The sequence below is a fragment of the Sturnira hondurensis genome, unplaced genomic scaffold (assembly GCF_014824575.4).
Source record: "Sturnira hondurensis isolate 20B ecotype Veracruz unplaced genomic scaffold, ASM1482457v3 Scaffold0011512, whole genome shotgun sequence".
Taxonomy (NCBI): Eukaryota; Metazoa; Chordata; class Mammalia; order Chiroptera; family Phyllostomidae; genus Sturnira; species Sturnira hondurensis.
The window spans coordinates 175559-194137 of NW_028084143.1; the positions used below are offsets into that span (position 1 = coordinate 175559).

At 48.5% G+C, this 18579-nt stretch overlaps 1 protein-coding gene across 7 annotated transcripts in view; it reads right to left on the reverse strand.

Annotated features, from left to right (window-relative positions):
* TTC13 (tetratricopeptide repeat domain 13) overlaps positions 1 to 18579 on the reverse strand; it is a 63104-nt gene that overhangs the window by 11437 nt on the left and 33088 nt on the right. For all 7 annotated transcript variants that reach the window (XM_037060227.1, XM_037060226.1, XM_037060224.1 and 4 more), the window contains 8 exons: positions 16668 to 16784; positions 15607 to 15717; positions 9948 to 10030; positions 8380 to 8521; positions 7967 to 8141; positions 6456 to 6612; positions 2391 to 2521; positions 271 to 403 (listed from right to left, as the gene is read on the reverse strand). In XM_037060227.1, coding sequence (XP_036916122.1) covers positions 271 to 403; positions 2391 to 2521; positions 6456 to 6612; positions 7967 to 8141; positions 8380 to 8521; positions 9948 to 10030; positions 15607 to 15717; positions 16668 to 16784 — 1049 coding nt within the window. The remainder of the gene's footprint in view (positions 1 to 270; positions 404 to 2390; positions 2522 to 6455; positions 6613 to 7966; positions 8142 to 8379; positions 8522 to 9947; positions 10031 to 15606; positions 15718 to 16667; positions 16785 to 18579) is intronic.

Sequence of the window (18579 nt, forward strand, 5' to 3'; positions counted from 1 at the left end):
AGTCCACTCCAAGGTACCACAGGTAATGAAACACGCTTTCAAAGAGGCTTTTTCTAAAACACTCCTTTAAAAAACATGCTTGGAAACACGATCATCCCTATTCTGTGCTGACTACTTGAGTGAATTTCCAAGAATGACAATACCTTCAATTTCTGACAAACCTCAGAGAGGAGCACGTAACATGCAGGGCTCACTGTCGGTCAGTAAAACAGCCCCCGAAGCCCGTAGAGGAGGCCTGTCCCCACGTCTCAAGGCGGCAGCCGTACGTACCGTCTCCACCTGACGGCGATGTCGAACATGTCCCTCCACTGCATCAGCCGCGTCTTCCCATTCATCCGGACCTTTGAGTTGGTCCACGTGCGCTGCACGGCCTGCATGACTTCCAGCGCTGCCAAACCCATGGCTGCGGGAGAGAAACACGGAGTGTCCAGGGCCTGTCGGCACTCGGCCTGGGGCCCAATCTTCCCCGGGCCTCAGGGACAGCTCCTGAGTCGTCACACGGGGCCTTCAGACAACACAGGGCTCAGGGGCCCGGGGCCGCCTGTGCAGGCGAAAATCCACGTACAGCTCCGGTCCCCCCAGATTAACAGCCAATAGCCTGCTGCTGACTGAAGGCCTTCCCGATTGCATAAGTAATCTATTACATGTAATTTTGTGATGTTGTAGACCGCTCTGCCTGGTTCTAGAATTGTATCTCGACCGCTTGTGGCTAAGGGCAAGGGACGACCTTTGGAATAGGAGCCGCAGGAGACGAAGCCAGTCTCTGGTAGCAAATGCTGCCTCAGTTTCCTATCCCTGCCCCCAAAGCTTGGTTGGAAGTCAATGACAGGTAAGACCCCTCATGGCGGGGGGTGGGGGTGGGGGGCAACCTAAGCCAGACTCAATCACTTGGGAGGCCTTCATGGAAGAACTGGGGGGGGGGGGGGCGGCTGCAACGAAGAGCAATGGAATCCCCCCACACCCCCCCTCCCGCTTTGCATAGCTGGAGTCCCCATGCTCTCACTTCCTGGCTCTAATCCCCTTAAGCCTGAATACCTGATGGGGAGGGGTACAGCTCCTTGCCTTGCTAGAGCGTGTCCTGGGGAAAAATCTGGCATCACAAAGACTTCCTGATAAACCTGTGAAATCTGCTCTGCTAAGAGTGCTTTCATTCATATGTTAAGGATTCAAGCAAGAAACCCTAAAACTCTGTTCCTGACAGACTCTGTCTCATAGTAAGCCCTCAGATTTCTTTGAAATGTTATCTACTGTTTGATCCTTGCTGTCCTGTATTCCTGTGTATTACAACCCAATAAAAGGCCCTGGAAGAGGGGGCTCTCAGCCTTTTTCTCCTCAGAGAAACTGGCTGCTGCTGGCCTTTTTCCTCTGAGAAACTGGCCACTGCTCACGGCCTTTTTCCTCTGGGAAAATGGCCACTTCTCCTCCCTAAGCAGATCACATCATGTCTCAGTCATATTTACTCTCATCCGTGGTGGCCAGGGGTACTTGCGAGGAAAGTTGCCCCCACATTGTATGTAATGTATACTATGTCCTGTATTCTCAGAGTGGAGTAAGCTTGAGAAGTTAAACTGTAAAGAAGAGAAAATACCTTCACAGTTCTGTGCTCAATTTTTCAGTGCTGTGAGTTTACCTCATCAGTTTATAAGACAAATTGTCGGCACCTACCATAATATTGTTTTATGTGGTTTACTGTAGATGGCCCACAGGTTCCTAACACTAGCCACCAAAAACATACGAAAAATAACTGTACTTATCTGCAGGTGTAATGACTCAGGCACTGGTAAGGAGGGGCCCGCAGTGGGACTACTGTATGGTAGCCTAGTGTAACCCAGGCGACTGCCACACAGCAGAAAGGAAATCTCTGTAACATCTCCTAGTATATTTACTGGGAAACATCCATGCATGAGGGGCCCATGCCGTTCAAACCCGTGTTGTCCGAGGGTCACTGCAGGAAGTCACAAGTAGTGGCAACTTAACAGGCTTGGCACACTTCACAATCATGACAGCCCTGATAAAGCTATCGGAGAAAACTAGAGACACCCCCAAAGTTGTCCCCTCCCAGCTCTGCTCCCTCCTGAGGCTCCCAGAGGTCCACAGTCTCTGCCGGGCCAACAACAAGGACACAGCACCTGTGGGTGGCGTCCGACCCGTGGTGAAGCGTCCAGGCCGGCAGCCCGCGCTCGCGTCTACACGGGGCACAGCCCCCAGCTGAGGCAGGAAGCAGCCTTCTCCCGGAGCTCCAATGAATGGACCTGCACGTTTCCGTCAGGATCGTGTATAGATTTCACGTAGGTACAACACGTGATCTTTTTAAAAGCACAACGTGGTTGAGCAATCCTTGCTCTTTTGTCAGAAATATTTCCACTTTCAGAGAGTTAGTTGCCAAATACCTCTGTGTATCCTCTTGTTGGGCAGGAAGCCAGGCGTTTCATATTGCATCAGCGATCCCAAACGATCGGCCACGCAAATCAGCTCTTGAACCTCAGGCTTGTAACTGTCAAAATTCTGATGTAACACGTCTCTGGAAGAAACATTACAGATACGATAAGGACTCTCACCACAGACATTGGGGAATCAGATTTCACCCGAAGAGCAGTCGCTTCTGCCCCTGGAAAACTAAGAAACCTAGGACCACATACTTCTTAGTCCACCCACTGCTTTGCACCCAACCATCCACAAAGGGACGGAAGGAATCTCCAGGAGTACGTACAGAATGACTCTGATATGCTTGTCAGCAACCCTGGTGACTGGTTTGCAATTCGGACCATTACTTGCTTTGTAAACCCCCCCCAGAGACATAACTGCATGGAGGGCCTTCTGCAACAGCAACCAGCCCCCATGCTGTATCCAGGAATACAGCCCTCCGCCCTCCTCAGGAATGCAGCAGTATACCTGGGATGGTATATGTGACCACTGCTGTATAGCTGTCGGCCTGCTAGAGGTTTTCGTAACAAACATTGCAATTTTAAGCATAAGTTGTGTTGAGGTCCCCAAGGCCACCCTGAGCTCCAGCTGTCCACGGGGAGGACTGACAGGACTCAGTGCCATCATTCATTACAGCACAGGACACAAGCACAGACATCAAAGGGAAAAGGTGCATGAGGCCAAGTCTGGAGGCAACCGGGCCAAGCTTCCAGGGGTCTTCTCCCAGGGGACACACAGGATAAATTCCCTGAGGGAAGCACTGCCCACCAGGGAAGCTCATTGGACACTCAGGGCCCAAGGTTTCTACTGGGGGGCAGTCACATAAGCCGCCCAGCTTGAGCGGGAAGGAAAGCAGGTGTTCAGTGTAAACCGTAGGTAGTGCCTATGCACACAGCCTGGGCCCAGGGAGCCACTGCCTTCCGTTCTGGGCATGGTGGACACCCCTGAAGTCCAAGTTCCCAGACACCAGCCAAGGGCCAACCTTGTGAGCAGGCCTTTCCCAGGACAGCAGCTCAGGCCTGCTGGGTTGACCCTTTCCTGCAGAGAGGTATTTCCCCAAAAAGAGATGGCAGGAAACACAGATAACCTCTTTAAGCTACCTATTTCCTGTTTTATGTCTGGTTATGTAATAACTGACACGTACAAAAACATACCCCCTCCGCACCCACCCTAAGAACTGGCACAACTCTGTAGCTCTATCCACTTGTCTGCTTCTTTCCCAGCCCATCCTCCTGGCCCCTGCAAGAGGCAACCTGTCTTCGATTTTGTGCTCGAGACTCCCCTGGCTTTTCCTTTCAAAAACAGGTACACTATGCATACCCCTCAACAACGCGCAGGCTGTCGTTTTCCTTACAAGCTTCGTGGGAAACTTGGTGCCCCAGCAGACTCCCGCCCTGCTGCTTTCCCTTGGCGTGGCACCGGAAGTGCAACCCACGCTGTTGCGCAGGCCGCTTGTTCACACCGCCAAACCACACCCCTCATGTGATGGGCTGTATCCGCCCACTCCTCCGTTCAGGACACCTGGGAGGATTCCCAGGTTTCGGTGTGAACACACACTGCTCGCGGCAGTCCCGTCAGGTCTCCCCGCAGACAGTGCTGCACCCGTGCAGGGCTCCCCTCTGAGCGCACAGCAATGTGGCCAGGCTGCAGGACATGCGAGCGGCCAGCTCTACAAGACACACACCAACTGCTAGTCAGTGTGGCTGCAGCAGTTTGAACTCTCTGATCCCCACTTCTGGTCACTATCACTAGTATCAGGCTTTGCAGGATTTGCTCATCTAGTTTAGGTTCGTTTTTTCCACTGTTCACGGCGTCTTTTGTTGAACAGAAATTCTTAGTTTCAACATAGTCTGATTCATCAGTCCCTTTGTCTAAGGTCTATACTGTGTGTCATTGCTTTGAAAATTCTTGTCTACCTGAAAATCACACAAACCTTCGCTTACGTTTTCTCTGAAAGTTTAAAAAATGTTTCCACTCACACTTAAGATTTTATTTCATCTAAAACCAGATCCCTGTCTATGCCATCACGAAAGTCAGTTCTACGTTATCCACGTAACAACCTAATTGTGCCCCTGCCACCTACTGGCGAGTCCAGCTGTCCGTCCCCCCCCCCCACCCCATGCTGCGGTCTCTGCTCCCCTGCTACGTTTGCTATCTGGCAGGATAAGAACCCTCCCCCCTGAGCTTGGGCTCCACCTCCTGTAGGAGCATCTTGATGACTCTTGGTTCTTTGCTTTTCCCCACAATTTCCAAGATTAGCTCACTGAATTTCTCAAAAACCTTTGCTTCAAGTTTTGAATGGCATTTTTTGCATTTATAATGAATTTGCAGAGAAATGACTTAAGGTTCTCATTGAACTCATGAACTATTCATGAACACAGTATTTCCCTCCCTGTATCTCTTTTCTCTTAGTAACTTTCAATCAAGTTTTATATTGAATTCCATATAGATTCTGTTTATCTTTTCTAAGATATATTCTTAAATACTTATTGCTACTATAAATGGTACTTTTGTTTCTTGCTGGTATATAGAAATGCAAATGATTCTTGTATATTGATTATAATTGACCACCTTGCTAAACTCCTAGCAGTTCTTATAATTTGTAAGTTTTCTGGGCTTTTAAAATTTTATTTATTTATTTACTTATTTATTTATTTTCAGAGAGAGAGGGAGGGAGGGAGAAAGAGAGGAGGAGATACATCGTTGTGAGAGAGAAGCATTGATTCACTGCCTCTCACACACACCCCTACTGGAACGACATGACTTTCTATTTTTAAGACTTTCCTCCTTATCTTAGGTTTTCTCCAGTGTCTTTTCATTTACCCTTTTTAAAAAAATCCGTAGATTTATGTGTTTCCTCAGTTCTGGGAAATTCTTAGCCATCGTGTTTTTTAAATTGCCTCTCTCCTGTTTTCTCCCAAGATTTCAACAACATGCACTGCACCTACTTGCGCCCTCCGCGTCTTCTGCCCCCCCACCCCCGTTTTCTGTCCTCTTCGCTCTCTGCACCACACTCTGGATACTACCATGCTCCCTCTTCCAGCTCCGCCCCTTTCTCTCCGCTATGGCTCACCTGCTGTCCGGCCTAACCTGTAATGAATTCTTATTATATTTTCTATTTCCAAAGCTCCCAATTATTTTTTTAATCTGTCCGGTCATCTTTCATAATCTCCTCGTTCATGTTCCTAATTTCTTCATAATTTCTTTAAGTACTTAATTGGGAGCTCTTTTAGAGGCTGCACTCAATAATCCCAAGATCTGAAGTCCTCGGGGGTCAGCCTGCTGTCCGTGGTCTCTGTTGATCGTCGTGTTAACAGTCTCACTCTGTGGGCAAACCTGGGGCCCGCATTCGCGCGGATTCCTTCCCGGGATGAATTTGTATTTGCTTCTGTTGAGACCCTGGGAAGGCCTCCAGCAGGGCACCACTTTAGCCCTTTTCGGTTCAGCAGCCCTGCCTGGGGCTCTGGGTATCTACCGCAGGGGCTGTCAGGCGCACTTACTGCCCCCTCGCCCCAGGACACCTTCTTCCTTTTAAATGTTTACTGTGCATCACCTAAGTGACTCCCCCCTTCTTTCTTTTTAGAGAGTGAAAGGGTTCATCTGGAAGGTGTCCATCAGCAGACTCCCAGGAACCAATGTCTGTTCTAGATCCTGTTTCTAATGGGACAGCCCTGCAGCAGCTCTGCTTTGCCACACACGGCAGGAGCTGGCCGACAGTGTAACTTCCAGTATGTTCGGTAATTTGTTCTGAAAGTAACAGCACAGAATAATGCATACCGAAGACTGCCAGTAAGTACAAGCCATCTGCAGTTTGACGTTGCCCAAAATTTGCAGGGAAGAACGGGCTGGAAGGAATGGTATCCAGAGGTACGTTTCGTGGCACTCAACTGAATGAAATATTGGCAGACATGTCGAATCAAAAAATAAATCGATCAGAAGCACGAAGAGGCGGCCAGGCATGGGTGGGAAGAGGGCACGGTGGCCTTTCGGTTCAGCGCTGCAGAGGGAAAGGAAGCGCGGCGCGCACTCACTTGATGTGGGGCTGCAGCCCCGGCTGCTCCTCGTAGTCCTCGATGAGGAAGGGCAGGCTCTTCGCCCAGTGGTCCTTGAAGCTGCCCGGCAGGTCGGCGTCGACGCTGTACTCCGTGAGGGGCGTGTCCAGGTGTGCGTGAAGGTACCGGGAATACTCTGCACACAGGGAGCGAGACCTGACACACTCGCACACTGCTGAAGAGGTGTTTTTGGTAGCTTGCTGCCACGCACATCCTTTGTCAGAGAGTGCTATGTAGTTATAAGAATTCTAAATGGGAAGTTCAAATTCTATGAAGTCATAATTATTATACGACAATCGGAGTGACCTGCCACTGACTGTGTCACCAGGGTGCACACCAGCCACTCGGGGAACCTTTCCAGGAAACACACCAAAGATCTCACTTTTTAATTCCAGAGTCACACCAGAAAAAAGAGGGAGCTGTGATTCAGAAACCAGAGCTTTGCTGCCCTGGAGGGAGCCTCGGGCCACCCAGCTACTGAGCACTGAAAGTGTGGTCAGAGTGACTGAGAAACCAAGCCTTAAATTTTCATTTAATTTGAATTAATTTAAACTTAAAAACATACTCAACTCGATTATTAGAAAACGTCAGTATGTATGGAACAAGTTGCGTATACAAATCTACTTTTTCAACTTTACATTTTATGATATCTAAATTTAGATCAAATGTATCCAATGACAATTGAGTATCCAAATTGAGCTGCATTAGATGTGTACACTATACAGCAGATTTTGAAGACTCAGTACAAAAAAGGTAAAATATTGAAGGAATAGTGTTTTCACTAATACTGTGGATATCCTGAATTAAATAAAATGTATCATTATAATTCATTCTACCTCTTTGTTTCCACTTTTTTAACGTGGCCCCTAGAGACCTGGAGACAGGGAGTCTGCAGTTTTTTTTCTCGGGCAGACAGCATTGGCATAGAAATGGAAGCAGAGGTCTGGGGTTTCTACGGAAAACAAAACTACCTTTACGCATGGCAGTGAAAAGGTGAGCAAGGCCATGACTGACAAATGGTAACTCAAAGATTTGCTTTCTTCCTCATCCCCACTAAATTTCTCCAAACTCTTTGAGGACTCTGATGTGGAAGGGTTCCGACCAAGGACCGCACCTCTGCATTTAACAGTAAGACCCCACGAAAGACCCCTTTCCTGCCTGTTATTCCTACATCTTCGGATAAGGTGTGATGAGACATGAACATGCAGGTGACGTTCAAACTATGTTCAAACGTAGTTCAAATAACGTTTTCCTGACTTAAGCAAACTTTAGAAAGAAAATACATAGGCGGCGGCAGAAAAAGCACTGGACTGGTCTCCAGAGGCACAGACTGCACCTCGTCCAGCTCCCACCACCAACCGAGGGTGGCTGTGGGCAGGGGACCTTGCACCTCAGACACTCAGCTGCCTCCTGGGACGTAAGAGCGACAAGCGGTACGATTTCCACAGCTTTACACTGAACTTCGATGATTCTGCAATGCTCTGACCTACCTCGGAGATATTTCACTTTGAGGTACTCCGGGCTGGCCTTCTGGCCCGGCAGAGGGTCGTTCAGCATGACTTTGGTCTGTGCCTTTATCCCTTCATAGAACTGCCCCGTGGCGACGTGGCTGAGCCCCTTCATGTACTGACACACCTCGTTGTACGGCTCCAGCTGCAGGCACCTCTGTTGGGGGAGGGGGGACACCCTGTTCGCATCAACACAGTTTAGGGAAACATTCGAGTGCTCTATTCTTTCATCTGAAATCAGGAGAGTGTTCTCTTTGCGTTGAGTCAGACTAAGTGCACGCTTGCAAGTTAGTCTGTGGGGCAAGGCAGGGGGTTTCCTTTCTTTTGGTTGAGGTCTAAACACTATTCCTGCGACCCCACCTGTTCTTGACCAAGTCTCACCGAGGGAGGCTCACCTTGAAGTTCTTCAGGGCCTCCTGCAGGCTGCCGTGGTGGTACAGCATCATGCCCCGCAGCTGGAGGGTCTGCACATGGTTCTGGTTGAGCAGCAAGGCCTTCTGGAAGCTCTCGGTGGCCGCTTCGAAGTTGCCCAGTTCTCTAGGGATGGCGCAGTGGTTAGGAACATGGTGCAGACACTTGGGCACACACTGCTCAAAGTCCGGTCCGCGGACCCCCAATACCGCGGCGGCACGGGTGCTCCCGTTCCGATCTTACTGCTCATAGCCACGCAGGCTTTCTTTCACACCTCACATCTCGTTTACTTCTCCTGAGTCGTACCAGGTTATAGAATAACCACAGGGCTCTTGAAACTCTTTGGGGAAAGTTAACTTATAGTTTATTCAAATCCCTTTCCCTAATTCATGATGACCTCCCACCCTTACAAAAATTGTGTATACATTTTAGTGTTTGGGTAGAAACATAGGTTTCTCCTTCAAACAAAAAAACAGGGGTGTAGGTTATAATCATATAGAGGTTTAGCAATCTGAATCAAATTCATAGGTTTAAAAATCGTTATTTTTCTGTCACTAAAGTTACTTAACTTCAAGTCTAGTATATTGCTATGTAATTTAAAATTCTGAAAAAGGAAGTATAGTTTAGCATTGTGATCATTGCAGAGTGGAAATGTTTATTACTGACCAACCTTCTTTTATCTATTAAAATGGTTACAAATAATACTTTCAAAATATCCCATATGTCAATTTTCTATAAATAGTGAATATGTTAAAAATGCAACAGCTTACATTTACACTGCACTTTACTGTTCTTAAGGTACTTTCAATCTATTTTCAACTTCTGTTCCCCCCACGGGACAGAAGAGTAAGATTCGTTCCTTAAACCAAATCACTTTCTTCAACTCAGGATGTGACAGTTTCTCCAAATTTCGCAGCAGATAAATAAGCCCTTGAATTTAATCTTTCCTGAATAAAGTATCCAGCAGCATTTTGAAGGGGCTTTCTGTAACCGTCTTCCTTTCCTACCTTTTCCAGCACCTTTAAAAAAGTCAGAGTGTACATTTTTTCAAAGCCGAAGTGGAATCGCTCCACCACCCAGGGCCACACGTGGAGCCAGGAAGCCCGGTCCAGACGCAACCCTCGTTCCTGACGGAGATGCGTCAGGGTTGCAGCTTCCCCTCCCGCTGTCCCAGCAGCCCTCGGGCCCGTTGCAGTGGCGTGGGCCCTGGCCTCAGCTGTGGCCTAAGCAGCAGCAGCATCGGTAACTCAACAGCCCACTGTGCCACTACTCAAAACAACAGCCCTGGGGAGACCTGCACTTCCTAGGCCAATCTACGTACAAACTGAAGTTGTTTAAAGGGATTAATTGGATGCACCATGATATCCTCTGATACACAGGTTTTTCTATATTCCAGAGAAGATCTCAAAAAGTATGTAAAAGCCTATGCAATTTAGAATGACCATGTCTTTGGGTTAGGAACGCAGCTTCGCTTTGATATCGCTATTGCGTGAGGTTCCCTTGCCTCCCACTCTGCACCCCCCTCCGACCCAACTATACTTACTGCACTTACCTATAGGCCTGGCCCAGACTTTTATACGCATCAATGAAATCAACTTTCTGCTTCAACGCGTCTTTGAAGGATTCAATAGCTTCCTGTGAAAGTACATAGGAAATCACTTCATTTGCCTGACTGCTAAAACTGAGTTCCACTGAAGTCACAAAAGGACTCACACATTGTACATGGCCCCTCAGTGACTGTGCACAGACAGGGGGACTTTAAAAAGGGAGAGGCAGAAAGCAGAGGGAACTGGGGTTCTGGAGGGTGTAATCTGGGTCGAAGACAAATGAGTCACTATGAACAGCAGCGGAGCCCGAGGTCTCTCTCTTTCAAAATGGGAAAACGACTTCTCTCTCTTTTTCATCAGCATTTTCAGTCCAGGAACATCACCTTCTTATTGAGATCATTTTCCTTAATTATTCAAAGCCCCGTGGAACAAACAAAAGCCTATTAAGTCTGTGAAAAACTCCAAATGACCGTAACTAGCGGCAATAAAGTTGAGCTAACAAAAGAGGGAGGAAAAGCAAGCCCAGAGTGCAACTGTTTATGAAACAAGCAAAAAGGCCCCCAGATTGTCCATCTGGGAGAGTCACAGGATCTAAAAAAGAAAGAAACAGTAAAGCAAAACAAAACGGAAACCTTAAAGTTGGGCGTGTGAGGCCTGGTGCCTGCCAGCACCACCGCACGTCTGCGGCGAAGGCTGCGGAGGCCCCACGGGCACCGTGCTGCGTGCGGGGAGGGGCCCTGAGAGACCCACGGCTCGGCTGCCGTGGGACTCTCACTACAAAAACCGTCAATACAATTGTGCCATTCTGGTCCAGAACCGACGTCCTGGGCTGAAACCAGCATCAAATGTGTCTTCTGTTGTGACTTGATTATTTATTGTAATAAAAAATTATGAAGACAGCTCACCCATTTCCCCAGGAAAAAAACGTATCTTACTTATGTTAATGGCTACAGAGTTTCATGGTCTCTAATACCCTTACTGAGAACGGCTTCCCAACTTCCGTGACAATCACTTCACACCTGATTGGGTAGTGCAGAGCAGAAGGCCACTAAAGATGCCACACGCCTTGCATATGGTAGGCACTCAATAAATATTTAGTGATTTGCTCGGCACACAAAATCATCGTGCAAAAGCGGTGCAACCCCAACTGTTTTCGAAGTTATTCATTCCCTGCTTCCTGACTTTCTCAGGGGTGGGGAGGGGCAGCAGGGCAGGAGCGGCTGGCTTTTTAAAGCTCTTCGGAGGCAGCACTGGGACAACAACCTGCTCTTCCAGGAGTCCGACTGAATACGGCTTGGCGGAGAGATGAGAACAGGTACATTTTAATGGTTAAGAGATGTTAAAGACCACTGTTAAAATTAGGCTTCCTGTTCTGGCACCTTGATTTCGAAGTTTTTCAACTATATGTTTAGCTCAGCAAACATGTATTGAGCGCCTACTATGTGCTGGGGCGGTGTGAGGCACAGGGGAGACCAAGAGGAGGGATCACTATTGCTGTCCTCTACAACTCACAGCGGAGTTAGAAAGCTAATACCGAACCAGGTGATTAGGACACGGACTAAGAACTACAACAGAGGCACGAGTGAGAAAGACTCTGGGAGCAGGGAGAGAAATAGTGAACTGAGCCTGGGAATACAGCGCTGGCTTCACAGAAGAGGCAACAGCTGAGCTGGGTCTGGCAGAAAGAGAAGGAGCTCGGCAAAGACAGAGGCCTCGTGGGTGGGGCAGGCAAGGGTGCTCAGAGTGGGGGCTGTGGGTGGGCAAGACTGCAGGGTGCACGGGGGTGGGGAGTGGTGGAGACAGAGGGGATGGGACCGGGCCAGTGTGGTCAGCTGGGGCCACGGAGGGAAGGGCCTCTGCCATGCTCTGCAGTCTGGCCCATTCCAGCAAACAAGGACAGGGTGGAAAGGGATGCCGGCAGGTGTGCGGCTGCAGAAAACGGACTCTGGAGAGGATGACTGCTCTTCGGCAACAGAGGAGACAGGCTGGAGGGGGGAGAGAATGGAGGAGCCCCAGGAGGAGGTGGCTTTGGTGTCCGGGCAAGAGATAATGAAAGCTCGAATGGAGAGAGTGTCTCGGGGGAGAAAAGAAGGGTCTGATTCGGGAGACATCTGTGAAGGCAAACTCAGAGAGAGCTGGGCGGCTGCGTGGGGGACAGGGGGAAGGAGGGCAGGGAGCATTGTAGCGGAAGAGCCTGGGTGGGGTGGAGGGTGTTAAGCACCGTGAGGAGGGGCCAGAGGGGGCACAGCGGTGTGTGTGGGGGGGCGGTCATGAGTGCAGCTGGGGCGCGTTAAGTCTGGGTGTTTGTGGACGTCTGGTGGAGATGCCCGGACGTCTGCTGCCCACCGCACTTACAGCATGCGCGACGCCACAGTTCTTCAAAGTCTGATTTCTCTTCAGCTTTTAAGAGGCTTTGGTTTCGGGGATCCTGTCTAATCACTGCTCAGCTCTCTACCTCATTCTGCCAAAGAGGGGACATAGCAGAATCAAGATTTTAAGCCATTGGGAACAAAGCAACTTCGTTCGAATGAATCAACCTCTAAGCACATGAACTGGTTCTGAATTCGCCTGTGTGGCGGACGCGACCACTGCCGCCCTGTGGGCTCTCCTCCTCCCTAAGGGCGGGCGGCCGTCACTCTGAGGCTGTTCTCTGTCGCTGAGAGAACAATCTCGGGCCACTCTCGGAGTAAATAAGGGCTGACGGAAATAGGTGCCAGAACATACACTTTCTGAAATATCCTTGAAACACAGATAAAACAGGGAGAATTCAATAGAAAAATGCTTGCTGTTTTTCCCCTAGGAAAACCCCAAATGTCCAATATGTCTACCAAATTGAATTGCTGTGAAATCTGTCATGTAGTGTCACCTAATATATTTCTAATACATTACATTATAAGGCAAACATGGAATCACCCAGTTAATTAAGTTCTATGTTGCTGTTGACCTGCAGAGACCCCTTCAGGATGTAAAGAGACCTCCGGCCCCTTGGCCCACTCAGTGCTTCGTCCCTACAGGCACCAAGAGGAACAGAGGCATCTACACTAAGTTCATTAATTCAAGGAAGGCGTTTCACCACTGGCTTGGGGTTCCAATCTGTGTGATTGGGGCGCCCTCTGCCCTCCTCTACTTCGTGGGGATGCCGTTGGGCTGCATTAGACGATACGTAAAAGCTGTGACCTCCTTGGATGGCAGTTCTATAGAAATGCAAAGAGAAAGATCCCATCTACCACACACCTCGATGCTGTATTTGCAAGCACAGTGGTGACGAGGTGAAGGACCAAACAAACGGCTTTGGTGAGGCTGGTTTACCCGGGGGCAGGGGGAGGGGGTCCCCGCCACTCAGAGAGTGAAGGCACTATTTCTAGGTTCTCGTCGTGGAGATTCAGAATAAAGCAAACTGAACTTCAGCCCTCCTCCAATCTGTAATTAGTATCTCTGTTACAGCTCATTTCCAAAAAAAAAGTCTCATTTCAAAATCCCACGCGGGGCCCTGCCCACTGGCTTTAGAGTTAAAAGTGAAATCCTTTGTTTGCATTTGTTTACTTTAAAAAATAACTTTCACTTCTTATACTAGTCGTTGGTATGTTCTTATATTCAAATTTTTCCCCCTCCGTGAGCTATATTCGAGGGATAGACTTTGACTCTAGCATTGTAATTCTGAATTTCTTATTTACATCGACTGAGAGGAGGGGAAAGGAATAGAGAGCAGATACAAAATAACTGGAAAAGTCCACCGGCAGCTGCTGAAACCACAAGTTGAGTAACTGTTCTCGAACCTGCAGCTGCCAGCCTGCCTCTGGAGGGGCGAGGGGGAGCCTTGCTAGGGGCACCCTCCACGTACCTGCAAAAAGCATCTGGGGTGCAGGAAACAGAGTTCGCAAGATTCTTTTTGGTTTGGTTTTTAGTGAATAGGAGTTCTTAGTTGTTTTTTTAGTCTATGAGACACAGATCAAATTAAATTTTCACATGTAGAATAATCCACTAGAATTACTGCCTAATTCATGTTTACAGCTTATAAAGTACTTCTCACACATTATTTTATTTAATTCTCACAGTGACTTCAAGAGGCAAAGAATAGAATCATCTCTGCTTGACAGGTGTGGAAGGAGAGGCTGAAGGAGTTTAAGCATCTCGGCCTGTGGTGCAGTTAGAAAGGTTCAGAGCAAGAACTCCAACCCAGGCCTTCCCCCTCCAAATTCAATGCTCTGCCCTTGAACTTCATTTATTCCACTAATACTTATTGAGCACCTACTATGTGACGGGCACTGTCTGCCCCACTGAAGGTTTACAGCACACGGCCTTTTTAAAGGCAAACCCTCTCCCTACCCTGCAATTGCATGTGTGTTTGTGTGCGTGCGCATGTGTGTGTGTGTGTGAGATCCTGAGGACTCCCTCCAGTAATAAAGTCACGTTTTTTCTGCCTGAGTGCCCTGCCCAGCCACAGGCTACCGAAATCATTCACCCTTCTTTGGGAAGTCTCTCTTGACCTCCTGGTCAGAATGAAGGGTTTTTTACCTGCCCAGCCTGCCTGTGTTCAATCCAGCAGATCTGCTGTGTCTTGTACTAGAGCACCCTACTGTGTGCCAGGCCATGGGAGCTCTGCCCTCAGCTACCAGCTGTGTTTCCGGCCTGCTCGCTCCTGGCGTGGAGCCTGCTGCACACAGGTTCCCAGCTCGTGCCCTGAGCATGCAGGCTCAAGGGCAGGGAGATGGGATGGGCCGGAGGTGGCCTTCCGACCCCATCCTTCCAGTCGGCTGAGCCGACGCCTTTGCCGTCTCCCTCAATACCACCCCCAGGAGCAGTCCTCAAGGACGGGGGTGGGACCCGTGAATCGCAGAGGTGCCCCAGCCTGATCCTGGAGGGGCCCGGTTCCACCTCAGCACCTCCGACCCGCAAGGCTGGCAACATCTCGGTGTGAGTCCCTCTGTCCCCACCCCATTCGGCCACTACGGTGTCAGAATCCACTTCCTAGATGACAGATTTGGGCGCAACTATACGTTTTCCCCCAGATCTAGCTGCACACCTCCTCTGAGCCTACAGATTAAAGCCAAAATGTTTAGCATAGTGCTTAGACGCTTCCGGTCCTCCCTCCATCCAACTTTCCCGCCCCATCTCCCTCGCACACACCAACTGTCTGCCGCGGCCCAGACTGGCTGTGTCCCCACCTGTCAGGCGGCCATGTCACCCTCAGCTTTCCTCTCTGCCGGAAGAGCCCGTCTCCCTCCACCTACTCCAACTCCGCCTTCACACTCCAGGACAAGGTCCACTTGTTCTCGGGAACTTCCTCTAACTCTAACTCTGTGGTTTCAATGACTCGTTCTTAGCTTCGTGTCCAAAGCACCCTGTTTACATTCCTTTCTTTGGTGTATTCACCACATGGTCAAGTATATGCGGGAAGGAACTTGGTGAGCTGTCTCCTTCACACATGTAAAGCATTACCTCTCCCTTTTCCGCCCCCTCCCCTCCTGTATCCTCCTCCAAAAACCTACCAAATAGTAGGAGCTCAATAAATACGTTTACACAAGCTATCTTCTGAAGTAAACCGGCCAGATACTAGTTGGCACATCCTTTCAAAGCCCGCCAAACTGAACTCTGCTAACTTCTTCCCACCTGCAGAATCGAGGCAGACCCATTGGACTGTGCACGCGGTGCACACACATTCACCTTCAGAAGTCCTCGGTGAAAGAAAGTCAGCCCTTTGTAGAGCATGGCGACGGGCTGGTTCCTGTTCAGCTCCAGGGACTGCTGGAAGTCCTCGTGGGCCGTGGCATAGTCCTGCGGGGCGGGCGGGGGAGGAACAGTGAGGCCACACTCGCTAGGTATTTGGATGTTTCCTACTTTCCAGGGGAAGAGGAAAAATGTCCCAATGTATCCTGTGCCCTTTTCAAATGCTTTAAAGAACATATTTCATCACCACCAATTTTATAAGCTGAATTCTTATACTGTGTGTTGAAATGATTGATTTTCTTAGGGAACTCATGGGAGAAATTCACAAAGGTTTAACTTAAGCATACTGTTTCCACCATAAAAAGAACATTATTTTAAATAATATTAAAGTCATAACCTGTTAGAGAGACTTTAAAAGTTATTTCCTGGTACTAATATTTTATTATACTGAATACTTCTGAAATAAAATAATAATCATGCTATAAATCAACCTTCAAATGTGTTATGCTGAGATTTTTTAAATACATTTTCTTCTGCATTAGGAAAGTAGTATAAAAATTATGTAAACCCAACAAGGTAACTGTGGCAACTGCAAATACACCTGTGATGAGAAAGGATAACCCCGCCGTGTCTGCATCACCTGCTCAGAGAAGATGCCGCCTGGGAAGCCGCAATAGCTCAGGTCATGGTTGTCAGGCTGTATTACCCGCAGGAATGCAATCGCATTGATTGTAAATGTAATACTCGCATTGATGACAGGCGCCCCTGCTTCCCTACGCTGGCAATTGCAAGAAAGGTTGAGGAAATTATCTACGGACCAAATTTCTCTTCTGCTTTTCTTTCTTTTCCCTCTAGTCCAGGGTTAGTTACTGCGGACGATTCAAGCAAGAAAAGGTGTTCTCCGTACTTAGTATTTCTCTGTGGGTTCAACTGTCTTGTGTCACCAACATAATGCTATACAGCCCAAAGCCCAAACCCGCAGCAGCTTTCTGAAGCAGACAGGGAAGTGGAATCCTTACCATCACAAATGGAAATGTTTCAAGGCACAAATCACTCACCTCTGATATGAAGTGCAGGGTCCCCCGATGTCGGTACAGGCGTGCGGAGGGCTGGAGCTGGAGAGCCTTGGTGAGATCGCTCACGGCCTCGCTGATGCGTCCCAGAGGGGACAGGATCTACAAACCCAAATGCGCAATTAGGAAAGAAGACTCCCAACAACCACCCCTAAAGCTGCCAATGTTTTTGACTTTTCAGTTACATGTGGGCGTACTCCACCCTCAGCATTACTCTCTCCACAGACTAGAATCCTTGACGCCACGTACAGAGCAGTGAGGTTCAAGGCCAACGAGCTGAGAAGCCACTCCTCTGTCCTGTCGAGGGGGAGGCTGAGGGACTACGCAGCAATTGCCTTGTCACTGTTCCACATTCTGGGTCACCACTGATGTTGCTTTTCCGGAAATGGGACCATTTTTCCTCAACCTATCATTTCTCTTTCAGATCAAAATTCAGCAGGTCAAACTTAATCTAAAAGAAAACTTGGAACCACTAAGAGACAGACAGTGCTGGATACGGACAGAGCCCTCCACGGTCCTTAGCTAAGCCCTCTGAGGTACCAGAGGCTACCTGACAACTTCTAAGATTCCGGGTGTTTTCTAAGCCCTGCCGTGTTCATTCTTAACGCATCAGTCATGACGTGCAAAGCCGGCGGGGGGGCGGGGGGGGGGGACGCCTGCCAGTCTGTCTGGGAAGCCGCCGTGGTCCAGCAACCAGCTGGGTTCCAGCACCAGGACAACACAGACGGCAATTCAGAAGGTGAAAGCACCCCAAAAAGACGCACAAAAACCCAGTGTGGGGAGTCAGTGCTCACGCATCAAGCTTGGGCATTGGTTCCTGAACAAACGTTCTTGGATTAGGGTTGCTTTTCTTCTCACAGGTCATTTCAACCAAGTTTTTCTAACTAGTGTCCTGTTGTGCAGGAACCTCAAACCAGCGAAAGCGGGAGGAATCAGGCAGGCACATCACCATGGGGAGAAGGATGGCAAGGAAGAGGAAAGAAACGAAATGTGTGCCTGAGAATTCAAGAAGCACAGCGGTCGGAGGCTGCAGTTGGGAAGGGGAAACGTCCCTGCCTAGTATGTTAACCCCAGGAACCTGAGCGAATCGCCACAGGCCAGCTCGACCATCAGTAAATGGGCAGAACAACAATCTGAGTGACTGAACCCAACAAGGTAACTGTGGCAACTGCAAATACAACTGTTTAACTACATTCACTAAGTACAGACTATTTCAGAAAGCCAATGGTTACTCACAAAGTAATTTCTGATCTAGATAAATGACCTGCTATAACTTAGCTGGAAAAGTCACTACAGAGTGACATTAGCACCTGATGACGTTGGGAAAAGGGGATAGCACCATGTATTTTTAAGATCATTGGAAATTACTTTTCTAATCACCAATATCATTTTTGGATACAGGATTAGCTTTTTATTAGACATATAAAAATGTTAAATCTGCTAAGTAAGTCCTCTCTCTAAGGAAGTCTAGGAACTAAGTTCATGCTTTATTCATAATGTTTTAACATAACGTCAGAGTCAGGGAGGGGGAGGCCAGGACCCCTCCCTGGGTGAGAGGGTCACAAATTCACCACCAAATGCTCACCCTAAACACAACCGGGCTCCCAGGCAGTAAGGAACCTCAGGTCACAATCCCATACAGACAGAGATAACGAACCATAGTGCCACTGACTGATAAAGAATTCTATACAGAAAGCCAAATCCCCAATAAAACATAAAATTCTCTTTAAGTAACTGAACTATAGTTTATGACAAATTATAGTTTATAATTTTAAGAACAAAAACATCACAAATAGTTTTGAATTACAAAAACAAAGAATGTTTCCTTGCTAAGTTTTCTCTCCCCAAAGAGGAAAAAGAAGTCTTTTTTTTCCTTTAGCCCAACTACAAAATGCCA